Source organism: Anguilla anguilla, chromosome 1 (genome assembly GCF_013347855.1).
Source record: "Anguilla anguilla isolate fAngAng1 chromosome 1, fAngAng1.pri, whole genome shotgun sequence".
NCBI classification, from domain to species: Eukaryota; Metazoa; Chordata; class Actinopteri; order Anguilliformes; family Anguillidae; genus Anguilla; species Anguilla anguilla.
This window is the reverse complement of record NC_049201.1, coordinates 72,309,650-72,322,141: the sequence shown is the minus strand read 5'-3', so window position 1 is coordinate 72,322,141 and position 12,492 is coordinate 72,309,650. Positions and strand designations below refer to the sequence as shown.

Here is a 12,492-nt window from a genome sequence, read left to right as displayed (position 1 = left end):
CTCGAAAACGCAGTGGGGATGCTCAGTGTTGCCAAATACGGGCAGTCATCCTGTGTGAAACGCAAAGCCATACGTCTCACCCGGACTGTAAACACATTAATTCATTCACCGATCACTGCTGGACATGGCAAATATTTCACACCTGCATCGTTCATTACTGATTGCCCGGTTGCTACGTTACATGCTTTTTTTTTTTGACGCCATGCCATAGCAACGCGCGGATCTCCACGATTTAAATCAGGAAAGGTTTTCCCAGTGACAGTATGTTCTTATGTGGCTGTACACCCACTACCGCCGCCTGTCTCATTCTTTACTGAGACCCACTGGGCTTCTTCCTGCTCAGAGGACATGCCCTTATTTGTCACTGCTCCCTATGATATGCACCGGAGAACCCAGGCTTGATAACCCTGTAAGTCACTCTGAACAAAGAGACCGCTCAGTGAATAATGAATGAAATCAATAACACCTGGTCCAAGAGGAGGAGAGCTGAACTCGCATGCCTTTAAAGAACAGTAGAAATTTTAAGAAAGTGGGAATGTGTAGATAGATCTTACTGTGTACGTCCTAATGATTTACTGTGCATGTGTTTCAATTCACGTTAAATGAATGTGATGACAGCTGAGCGGGGGGCAGGAGTACCTGTTTTGCAGTTACTCATTGCATCAGGCAAATGGCATGGATGCAGCACACTGTAAAAATAAGAGTCTGTAGTGACGAGAGCTGAAATTCGCAGCTGAAACACTATTCTTTTTTTTTGTGTCACCCCTCACCACCAAAACCTCCAGGCAGCTACTGTTGCATCGTCTTTCTATCCCCCTTTCTCACTCTTCCTCTCCAAGCGGTTTGGTGGGGGAGGCAGACTGAATAATTTTTCAGAGAAAGAGGGAACTGGTGGTTGAGAAGGGGTCTGAATGTTGATGACTGGAGATAGAGAGAAGGAAATTTCATACGACACTGTGTGTGAAATAACGTGGTGAAGAACCTCCTCTTTACAGACACTGATTTACTCTGAATGTACAGCGCAGGGAGATGGCTTTCACATTCCCGTGAAAGGTAAGTTGAAAGTGATTTAATTTTAATGAACAACAGGATAATTACAGACTTTTCATTGTTTTTCATTATTGGCCAGGGAAGAAGTTGAGCTTCAGTTTTAGCAACGATGGTAAGGCAGGTAATGTCATGTTCTCTTCACTAAAATTGCCAAAACAAGCTTTAAAAAGGCAGCTGCACAACCTTGAGTTCCAGAACGGGAAACAGAAAATTAAAAATGAAAAGCGTTTTGTGATGCACGTGAGTGAAAGTGCTTGACTGTCTGTGGTAGAGTGTGAGCCTGCAAGTGTTTCAAAAAAAAAAAAAAAAAAATTCTGTTCACACACCTGTGTGCATCCCTCTGCACCAGTTTGTATGTGTGTGTGTGTGTGTGTGTGTATGTGTGTATGGGGGCACACACCTGACAATGGGTATCAGGCCAGAAAAGGTGTTAAAGGGTTACAAAACAACAACAGCAACAAGCCAAGGCAGGGCCTAACCTCATTAATGTTCTTATACTGTATGCAGCAGCCAAGGAACTATAGATTTATTACTACAGCTAAAATTAGTATTCTTTATTTGTTTATCTATTTGACTTGAGCTCCTTTTGGTGTCTCCATAATATTTGTTAGTGCTGTGTACCTTGTGTCAGTTTTTCATTACACTTTCTTTGCAGTGGCTGAGTCAGTCGGTTTTCCTGCAAATATCTCTGCTCTGTACCGGTGCTTGTGATTAGTCCGGGATATTGGCCTTGGTTCTTGATTTAGACAAAAAAAAAAGTCAGCCACGTTAACAACTGTTCATGCAAATGTCAAAAGAAACCGGTAGAAATGGGCAAGGTTTGAGAGGAAACACATTCAAAGTATAAAAAACAACAACCGCAGCTGGGCTTTTCTATGTGAAAACGTTAAAAAAAAAAAAAAAAATTTTTTAAAAACCTTCACAAAAGCAAATAATGAAAGAAGGTGAAAAAAACCCCATTCATTTATTATAGTGCTTTCCACTTTAGTAGACAGACGGTGGGGAGAAATGATTATGCTTCAGAAAAGGCACAGCCCTCACTCAATCTGTGCCTGAAGCTTGAATGAATGGCAGTTGAAAATGGCCTGGCAACCTCAAAAAAAAAAATAGGCACCACAAATCCATGAAAGTAAAAATAATGCCTGAACAGAATTTATTTCTTGATACGGAATTTACTGCAGGCCCTTGTCACATGGCGTGGGGGGGGAGTGAAAAGGGTGCTCAAAGCGGTTATATAACACGGCAAACCGGAGCTACGATGGTCGGTCTTCAGCTGTCGTAGGCGAGATTATTGAAAACTGCAGACAGTTGGGTCAACAGAATATGCATGATTCAGCCCTGGAGAGGGTTTTCCTGTGGGCGGAGAGTGAATTCTTTATGAGCTTTTCTGTCTTAACTCAATAAGCTTCTGCTACCTGCTGTTCAAAGTTACGGCCACAGTCCAATGGCGACTTGTGAAGGATTACAAAAATGCAATTTCCATTGAGAGCCTGCCAGGGGCTGAAAACCTTTATAGGTTTGATTCAGAATATAATAAGTAAAGCCAACACAACAGAATTGCCTTTTATTTTAAATTGGCTGTGTTTATTGAGATAAATGCACGTGAGGCTGACATAATACAAAATAATATTACAAATGATCATATACAGAATAAAGCAATACAAGTTTTTTTTTTTTTAAAGAAATGCATAATTACAGTATCTTTCTCAGTACCTCCCTATTATGAGCTACTTCCTGATCCTGTGTCATTCTCAGTCACAGTTCGTACAATATCTCACATTCATACAGAACGTGGCCTTCGCTTCATTACAGTGAAGGGCAACTAAATTGGTTCCAGGCATCAAATGTAAAAGTTACAAAGAAAGACTTAAGAAACATAATCTCTCGGGCTTAGCAACAGGAGGCTCAGGGGGAAGAATAAAGGGGTTCATAAAGTGGACAGGAACACATATTTAAGGTGAGGTTCTGTCAGCAGGAAAAGGGGGTGTAGATGGAAATTAGTAGGGAAAAAAAGGGGAAAATTTAGCCCATACATATCTGGAAGTTTGTTCCACTCTTAGTTGTCAGCGCATGGGATGACAAGGGAAAAGAAACCCTGGTGGGGCTCAAGACCAGACGACACAGTGCCAGACACCGTTTGGACAGCAGGCAAAACTACAAACCTAGGCGGAGAAATGGCAGCCAACATTCTTACAGTCCCTTTGATACACTCCCCATACACACGCTCCCCATCTTCTCTCTGCCTTCGCTCGATTGATCTTCATCCTCTTCTTCTCAGCGCTGGCATCCCTTCTCGGACGGTGCATCCCCCCTCCGTCTTCCATTTGGACGGCCAACGGTACTTCTGACAACCCACAACGTCACAATGTAAACATTCTGTTATGACCGCGCTGCAGCGTGCGCCTCTCATTGTGACATCACATCACTGAAGCAGCGGCGCCTGGCGATGACGTGAGCGGTGACTGGTGCAGACGACGGCTTTTCTGTGAGGAAGTGTCAGTTACCTGCTGCACCGGCAGTAGTCTCTGGCTGTCAAGGGCTGCCTCATCGACCTCAGCTTCCTTGCTCTCCTCTGCAGGAGAAAAAAAAGTTACTGTTGTTTGTTTCTCTCTCAGAAAGAGAAAAGAGATAAAAATATCTATCTCTCTTTCTCTCTGTCTCTCTCCCTCTCACTCACCCACTCACCGTCTTGCACTCTCATGTATGAGAGAGGCAATCACTACACCAAATAAACACTGGAATTATGAAGGCAATAAACCACTCAACAAGTAGGCCCATCAAATCCTATTACCATCTCTCCCTTTACATGCACCAAATATACAGCAGTGCGACTGAAGCAGGGCGCAACAACAGCTGTAAACACAGACATTTGAAGGGGGCTGAATCCAGGAAGTGATGTCAGGGGACGTCTGAATATGTCAAACCTCCCCTGACCTCCAGCCCCTTGTGCTCACCTTCATTCTCTTGTTCCTCTGACTCAGGAGCACGGTGATGATGATGAGAACAATCAGAACCAGACACCCCACTCCAATGGCCAGCCAGACCCACAGGCTCAAGCCCAGGAAAACGCCTTTGCTGTTGGGCTGGTCCCCTGAGGAGGAAGATTACAGCCCCAGTGATGAAGCACACCAATCAGATCAGTGTCAACCATCACACAGCGTCGCCCTCAGGGCGTAGAATGCTGAGAGCCCTCACCGATAGTGCCTCCGCCATGGTTAGTCTCGTCAGACTGACCTTTGACCTCCAGCGACACCTGAGCCGTCACGTTCCCTCTGTCCTTGAACTTCAGGAAGCACTGGTACTTCCCAGACTGCTGCACGGTCACCTGCACAACATGGCAAGCTCTGTATCATTCACTTAACATTGATATTGGCAATAATTCACTTAACACTGATATCGGCAAGCATCTGTTTAACATTGATATATGTCAATCATGCACTTAACATTGATATCGGCAATCATTTGCTTAACATTGATATCGGCAATCATTTGTTTAATATTGATATCTGCAATCATACACTTAACATTGATATCAGCAATCATTCACATTGATATGCCCTAATGTGTTGTCCTGCAGTGGTCACACAGCACTGGTTTGTAACGTTCCTACAGAACACTGTGCTATTATAAACAGAGCAAGATTCACAACCGGTTGATGCTTCACCAAAGGATAGATGCAACCGTAATTAGACCCAGAGGAGAAACTCAGCTCTTCACTTACATAAATAATTAAACTTGTATTGTTTCTTTGTCTTTGTCTGCATTGTTTTTACACCTGTGTGTTTCTGGATTAATTTCTTATTCTTTCTGAACCACATTCAAATGAACCTAAAAATTGCCAATTGAAAAAACCTAAAAAAAAAAAGGCGTAACAAACTGAAGTATAAATGCTAGTTTTTAGCCAGTGAAACAGTTTACGCTGCATACTGTAACTTCAGGAGAAAAGTGATTGCCGTATTGTGATACTGTAGTGTAGGGCTGGTTCTAGACACTAGACATAGGCCACAAGGGCATTCTCAGTCCAGGGCACCATCCGTCTGGGGAGAGGTGGCGAAACGAATTGCTATCTCGCTCCCAACCCCTCCGCAATCTCGCCTGGGGTGGCAGACAGCAAAGCTGTTGAGTTGTGAGTAGCACACTGCTCTGCTGTGGGAGTAATCGACTGGAAGGAGGCCATCATCCTCCAAAGCAATAAAAACTGCAGTTTTCAATGGGGGGAAAAAAGGGATGATGGTGAGAGGCTTTTAGATAGTAAACCGGTCAGTGTTAAGTCCACGCTGAGTACATCTGATTCCTCTTCCACTGCCAGGAACTTTGTTAGAGTTAAATGAACACTGAGCATGTTTCTGAGTGAGGGCATGGGCAAGCCTGAGTACACGGGAAAACTCACTTTTTTCAGCGTCACAGAAAGGTTGCCGTCTAATTTTTCTTGGGAGAACTTCAGGCCGCTCCCCCGCGCGCCTGTGCCGTTCCAGAAGAGCTGCCCGTCCGCCCTCTTCTCCAGGGACAGCAGGCGGGCAGGGTTGGGGGAGAGCCTCTCCCACCCCCCCTCCTGGAGGCCGAGCGAGCCCACCAGCCCGCTCTGGGAGAGCTCGCAGCGGAGGACGACGGGCTCCCCCGGGCCTGCGGTCACCGCGGGAGTCGAACTCAGACCTGCCGGGGATGGACAGACGCGGCCATTTTGCATGTGTGATACAGTCCGGGGAATAAGGTGCACAGGCGCCACCTCAATGTGTCAACGACACACAGAAAAACAGGCCTCGGGACAGGTAGCTTGACGGTGGCACTCACGTGACTGTACCTTCGTCCATCTGTAGCTCTGAGGGGAACTTGTGCTACATGTTAAATGCACCTCTCAAAGTCTCTTTGGCGAAACGCACCTGCCAAATGACTAAAGTGTAAATTCATCCCCCACCCCCAACCCCCCAGCTCTCCTCCATCACGAAACTGAAATTGCAAGTGTGAGGTGGGTGTGGTTTACATACCTAGCACAGTGATTGGCAGGTCTATCTTGCTCTCCTTTTTGAGCTGACAGGCCCACTTCCCGCCGTCGGCGACGTCCACTGACTGCAGGGTGAACGAACCCGCCTCCGAGGTCTTAACCATGGCCCCGTTGGGTCGGACCCACGAGGGCGTCACTTTGGAGCCGCCCGAAACCTGGCATCGCAGCTCCGCCTGGGTCCCTTGGAGGAGGGGGCTGACGGGACTGCTGGAGACTAGAGAACAGGAGAGGCGGGGTCACGACGGGCCGAGGGCGGGTCTGTCCGCGGGTGCCAATCCCACAGTCCTCGCTGCCTCACCTGAGATCACGTAAAGCTGGTGCGCTATCGTGCCTGCATCTCTACTCTTACAGGTGTAAGTCCCAGCATCTGCAGTCACTAGGCCGGAGATCTCTAAACTGCTCCCCTTCATCTTGGCTCTCTCCTTCATGGGCGCCGGGCCTGAAATCACGACAGAAGCACTTAAAACGGCAAGCGCCACGCTCCCCACCCATTCCACAACAATCTCCACCCTGGATGCACTTTTTGTTCTGTATGAGACCATTATATGGAGCAAAACTGTATTTTAACAATAACAAAAGACCAAACTCCAAAATAGTAGGTTACTGTATGGGTTTCGAAAATGTTATTACTTTACAGATTTTTTGTTATTATTATTTTGTTATTACTTAAGTTATTTCAAATGTTGTATTTATGGAGATGTATAATAATAATAATAATAAATAAGCACTCAAAGTACTTTCCTCAAAAAAGCATCACTTTGTGGCTGTTATGGGAGCAGGGTGTGATTACTTGTTTGTTTTGTTTTGTTTTGGCTGAGTCACCTTTGAGTGCATTTCCTGTCCTACTATCTTCTCTGATAATCAACACTGAATTATACTCCCACCGTTCAGCCCTGCCACAGGGCAGTTTGGCAGTCTTGCCCTGCTGCTCATAGAACTCCACACATCTTACTGAGCCCAGGCACAGCACTGAGAGAGAGAGAGGGAGAAGGAGAGAGAGAGAGAGAGAGAGGGAGATGGAGAGGGAAAGAGAGAGAGAGAGAGAGAGAGAGAGAGAGAGAGAGAGAGAGAGAGAGAGTTGATGTTATTGTCCATTTTGATGCAAATTACTGCTCTGACAATACACTGTACCTAGGTATGTGTGAATTTGTAAGATTGTATCGGGGGGGGGGGGCAGCAAAAAGACAGATGAGGGAAGTCTGCAAAAAGAAAGAGATACCATGATACAAAGAAATAAAAAGAGAACAAAAAAGGGTATACAAGGTGGAAGAACATTATCAACAGTACATGAGTTTCTCAAGCATCTTGCATTCGCGATAGTTTGAGTTTGAGGATTCTTAGGATTTTCTTTACTGATTTAATTGCTTTCTGAAACTCAATGAGCAAGCTGATACAAAGCTGTTCATAAGCAAACCTGTTTGATACTCATGAAAATATAATTAAGACAATTCAAGCTACTTTCTGAGTTGTGTCTTTCCTTTTCATAGTTTAACATCAGCTTACAGTGTGAGCCCATATGATAAAAATATACTTTATTAGGCTCTTACATAAAAATGTGCTGTGGTTTATGAACAAAGAAGCTTGACTTCATTTCACAAAAAAATGTATCCAGATCACACATTGACTCCAAATGTAAGGAGATTTGCAGAGTCTTGGAAACTGTTTGACCAAACAATGTAATGCTTTCAGTCTTTAATTGTATTAAACTGGACTCACCAACGAGGCTGAAAAGGCAGGTGTGTTTATTTGGCATTTCCTGTCAGACAGAACGAGAAGCAAAGCGATCTGAGGAGAAGAAAGAAAATACAGCACATCTTGAAAATATTCAGTAGAATTTGTAGAATTTGGACAAAATGAATAATGCAGAACAGAATACTTACTAAACTTAAGCAATAAATAGCAAACGCGGGGTTTCATGTACAAAATGTAAAATATTAAGTGAAACCTATATTCATATTAGAATATGAATACTTTATTTGCACACATTTAGGTGCTGGTGGCTCTCTCTCTCTCTCTCTCTCAAATTCAAATTGAAATCAGCCCTATGGACTTGAGAAACAACAATGCATTTTCTCTATATTTTTTATTTTGCATTCAAATTTTATTTTTTACGTAGTGATAACATTAACAACATGAATAATATGCTCAGGTTAATTAACTGGCTAGGGGAAAACTCATTCCATAGCAGCCTGCCCAAAGTCTCACTGGATACGACATGCTGTCACCATGACTGTAAGCAATGGCGCGACATTGAAAATGATCACTTTTTACTCTCCCTCTCACTCTCTCTCTCTTCAAAAAAACTTTATAAAAATATTAATATTTATATTTTCATTATTGATTACTAAATAGTATGCATTTTTACATTTTAAATGGTAAACAACCACAACAAAATACATTTTTATGTGATAGAGGCTTTTTGAAGAAAATGGGGATTAAGGCTTTTATAACCAACATGGCAGCCATTTTATCACCAACCCTTATTTAAGACAGCAATAGCCAAGCTCAAATATTGCTTGATAAAATGACAAATAACCAATCAGAACCATTGGCTTTATACACAAAATATGTTGGTTGCGCATATCACATGAATACTATGTATAATAATATGAACAATGTGGAGAAAATATAGAATCACAAATCATCTGTGAGGGACCACATCATTATGAGTAAGACTTTCAACAAACCTGTTTGTGAATATTAATGAGTCAATTATATAAACTGAAACAATTAAACAATGTACAGTATTTCTTACTTTTTTGCCATTGATGTGTGTGTGTGTGTGTGTGTGTTTAAGGATAATAATAATAATACCCTGACTGACTATGCAAGTTGGCAAGTTTATTTAAATAAATAAATAAATAAATAAATAAACATTATTTGCTGCAGACCCAAACTGGAGGATACTCTATTTGGAGCTCTACATTCCATATGTTTAATAATATTTTGATTACTTACATAATTTGAAATATATGAAAAAATAACCTCACATTATGATGTTCTTGAATATGTAGAGCAGTGTAAATATATTTTAATAATAAAACATAAAGTTAATAATTAATTTACAACTTCTGTTCTTTATGTGTTTATTTGTTCATTATAATTATTTTGGTAGAAGTACTGGTCTTATCATGACTTTAATCATGTATATTATTCTGTAGTTTTCTTACAGAAGTATTATCCAAAAAAATTAATTAAATAAATAAATGAATAAACAAGCGCCGAAGAAATTGAAGTTAATCTAGATAAATTTACAAATATGTTAATTTTGGTTCAAAGATTAGTAATTGCACAGAATGTTTTTCTATTTTTTTGTTTGTATAGTGAGGCTTCCGTCGTACACGCAAAAGCTTCGTGGTAAAAAACCTTAGTTTTCATCTTTAAGTTTCTGGGGATAAATACATTAATCTTCAGGATAATAAATATTCTGGGGATAAATACATAATATTAAGACCTCGTACACACACACACACACACGCTCACACACAAAACCAAACAATTAAAATGATAAACCTACGACAACGCATGAAATTATTAAATAGCGTATAAATTGATTTTAATAGTAGCCTAATCGATTGGTAAACGGCTTTGCGAGCAAACATTTTCATTTAAAACAAATTCTGAGATGCTTTTGTCTTTTGGTGCAATGTGGATGTTTCCTGTTTCCTGTACTCGTAACTGTAAATGTTGTCGCATTCTTTTAATATTTTATAACAGGCCTATTCATCATAATTATTGTCTGTAGTGATTAGCACGTTGAAACAGCAAACATTTTCAAACATTTGATAATTTTGTCTCGTAGAAACACGCTGACACTTGTTACACTATACAGTTTAAAGTTTACAGTATTGCTTTAAACCACAATTGGGCAGAATCAAGAGTGATCCTATTTCAACTCATTTAACAATTTAAACGTTAAGATAAATGTAAATGTGGCACAGGCCAATGAAGAGATATCAGGAAATATCAGGATATTTTAAGATATCAGGAAAGTACACTCGTACATCTCGTGTCTCGGTTTATAAACTATTATTTCGGAACACCGGTGCCTGTTTAGTTAATAATTGCTCATTATAACTACATTTCCTCAGTAGGTTCACTCAATTTTGAGCTCACTAAGTTTCAATAAGTGACCTAATTTGTTGAACAGCACGCACACAGTACAACAATACTGAAAGAAAAGGAATAATAACACTTTTTCTGAAACAGACCTGTTATCTCCATTTATCTCACGTTGACTTTTTGTCCACCGCTATTAAACCATTTTTCCCAGCTATATACAAAATAAATCGGATACACGTTAAACATTTTTACTCACAAGGAAAGAAGGAACTGTCGATTCTGCGAGGTTCAATCTGAAAGCAAGCATCTTGCATTCAGCATTGCAACCACAGCGAGAGAAAAAAACGGGGGGTGGGAAAGCGAAGAGCAAGAGAAACCCTACGTATGGAAAGAAGAAACAGAGATGCAGATACACGTACTGCTGTAGAACATAGTGCTATAAAATAAAATAAAAAAAACTCACTGATACAAAAGCGAGGACAAACACTGACACTGTTATACACAAGAGCGGTTTTAGTGATTTGGAGGCCCTAGGCAAAGACCAATGTGTGGCCCTTCTCCATTTTTCTTAACGCAATCATAGGTAGTGAGCAAAAACTATTTGGAGGCAGCTCTTTTCAGTTAACAAAGCCACAGAACTAAAGGAACAGACCCAAATGAGAATTCTAACTGAAGAACTTCAAATGACCTTCAGTCAGTTAGAAGAAGACAATATGGCAAGAAAAGGATTATAAGTATATAATCTTTAATTATTTCAATACAAAAGTATAGTACATGCTTTTTGATAAAGCATTTGAACATCCACTATTCTCTAGGGGTAAAAGTCCCGGTCCGAGCGGGTGTCTGGTTCGTGGTGGGCTGCTGCTGTCTGTCGGTGGCGCCTCTGGCACTTTCCTCCCACACTGTAGCTGGTTCATCGCAACCAGCAGAGCCAGTAACGCTAGAAGTTGTAGTAGGTGCGGTGGGTGCACAACAGGCTGAGGCAACAGTAAGGCTGCTAACGTTAGCTGGCTCAGATTCTTCAACTAACGTTACACCTGTTGTAACGTTGGCTAGAGTGAGAGCACCTATTATCAACCAACTTCGTTCGACAGACAGGAAAACGTAAACTAATTTGCAACTATATATAAAAAATAGGCGAAATATCGGTAACAACCTGCACCTTGTTATGTAAGAAAAATGTCCTCGTTATCCTCCAGTGGTTATTTTTTAAAAGTACTTTCGCGATTTTTTATGTGCCGGCAAGTAACTCAGAGGTGGTCCAGCTCTAGCTTTTGGTTGCTAAGGGGACGTGTATCAACCACCCCATATAAATGAATGGAACTTAAATATGCTAGCATACTGCATAAGTGTCCTGTCTTGCGTATTTGAGGTTAATATGAGGAAGGGTGGTCGCTATCAGCATGTCTAGGAATCAGTACATATTCACTGTTGTAACTCAAGTCGAAGGACGCAAAATAGCCGTTAGGAAAGCAGTTTGAAATTATGAAGCAAAAGACGTCTGCGCCATTGGATTTAATGGGTCGCGATGAGATAATTCCGAGCGTGTTGTTTGTCTTAAAGTTATAATAAATAAGGCTGTATTCATACAACTAAATGTATATGTATGAAGTCGGTTTTTTACATTTAGACAATTTATTATGCGTATTTTTACAGGACTTACATTTAAATAGGTAACAATGACCAGCTCTCTCTAATAAATAGGCCTACGAAGTAAATACACTAGCGGTTAAGGTGGTCGATGGTCTACTTGTTGCTCCTCCGTCGTGGAGTCTCTGGCTGTTTTATTAAAGAATTTCGTCAGTTTCCTTAAACTGAGCCTCTTAATTCCCCCCCTTCCTCCTCTTCCTCTTCTCAAATCCACTTTGAAAACGCTTCGTGGTAACAAAAATAGTGACTCTCTGCCACTGATGGCAACTCGAATTTCTACGTCATTGACTAGGCGGAAATGCAGGAAGGTCAAGGTGGAATAGTCCAGTTAATGTGAAATGTGGGTGATAATAAATATTGGCAAATATAGATATTTAATTGGATAGGCCCACATTTATATGTTGATATATTTATTTTTATCTATTACAGATTATCATTCGTTTGGAGTGACAAGAAAGGAAAATGTTTTATAAATAAATTTTAAAAAAATTTAAAAAAAGGAAACACAAATTCACGAGGCCCCTATCAATTGCCTACCTATGCCCTATGGTAAAACCGCCTAAGGTTATACAGCATGTTATATATATGCTTTCATAATTGTCTCCGGTGCACACATATGCGTACTTGAAGCCCAGATCGTTGTAGAACTTGTTTCTGGCATTGGTAGAATACTTAATTACAGGAAGCAACGACAACACAGGATAACACAGGATGTGTATCGAGTCTTG

The 12,492-nt window shown here is 41.2% G+C and overlaps 1 protein-coding gene across 6 annotated transcripts; it reads right to left on the bottom strand.

The window, feature by feature from the left end:
- Window positions 1-2,599: 2,599 nt before the first annotated feature.
- On the bottom strand, window positions 2,600-12,064 carry cd4-2.2 (CD4-2 molecule, tandem duplicate 2). 6 transcript variants are annotated; one of them, XM_035395379.1, is made up of 11 exons: window positions 11,778-12,064; window positions 10,371-10,492; window positions 7,769-7,808; window positions 6,875-7,021; window positions 6,351-6,491; window positions 6,036-6,266; window positions 5,441-5,703; window positions 4,246-4,375; window positions 4,005-4,141; window positions 3,555-3,622; window positions 2,600-3,394 (listed from the first exon to the last, which is right to left on the bottom strand). In XM_035395379.1, exons 2-11 carry the CDS (start codon window positions 10,419-10,421, stop codon window positions 3,325-3,327), a joined length of 1,278 nt encoding a protein of 425 aa, XP_035251270.1. In that variant the 5' UTR covers window positions 10,422-10,492; window positions 11,778-12,064; the 3' UTR covers window positions 2,600-3,324. The 6 variants fall into 6 exon arrangements, with proteins under 6 accessions (XP_035251270.1, XP_035251685.1, XP_035251439.1 ...); XM_035395794.1 differs by having other exon boundaries at window positions 10,371-10,407; window positions 11,778-12,062; XM_035395548.1 differs by having other exon boundaries at window positions 7,769-7,837; window positions 10,371-10,407; window positions 11,778-12,061.
- Window positions 12,065-12,492: the final 428 nt, after the last annotated feature.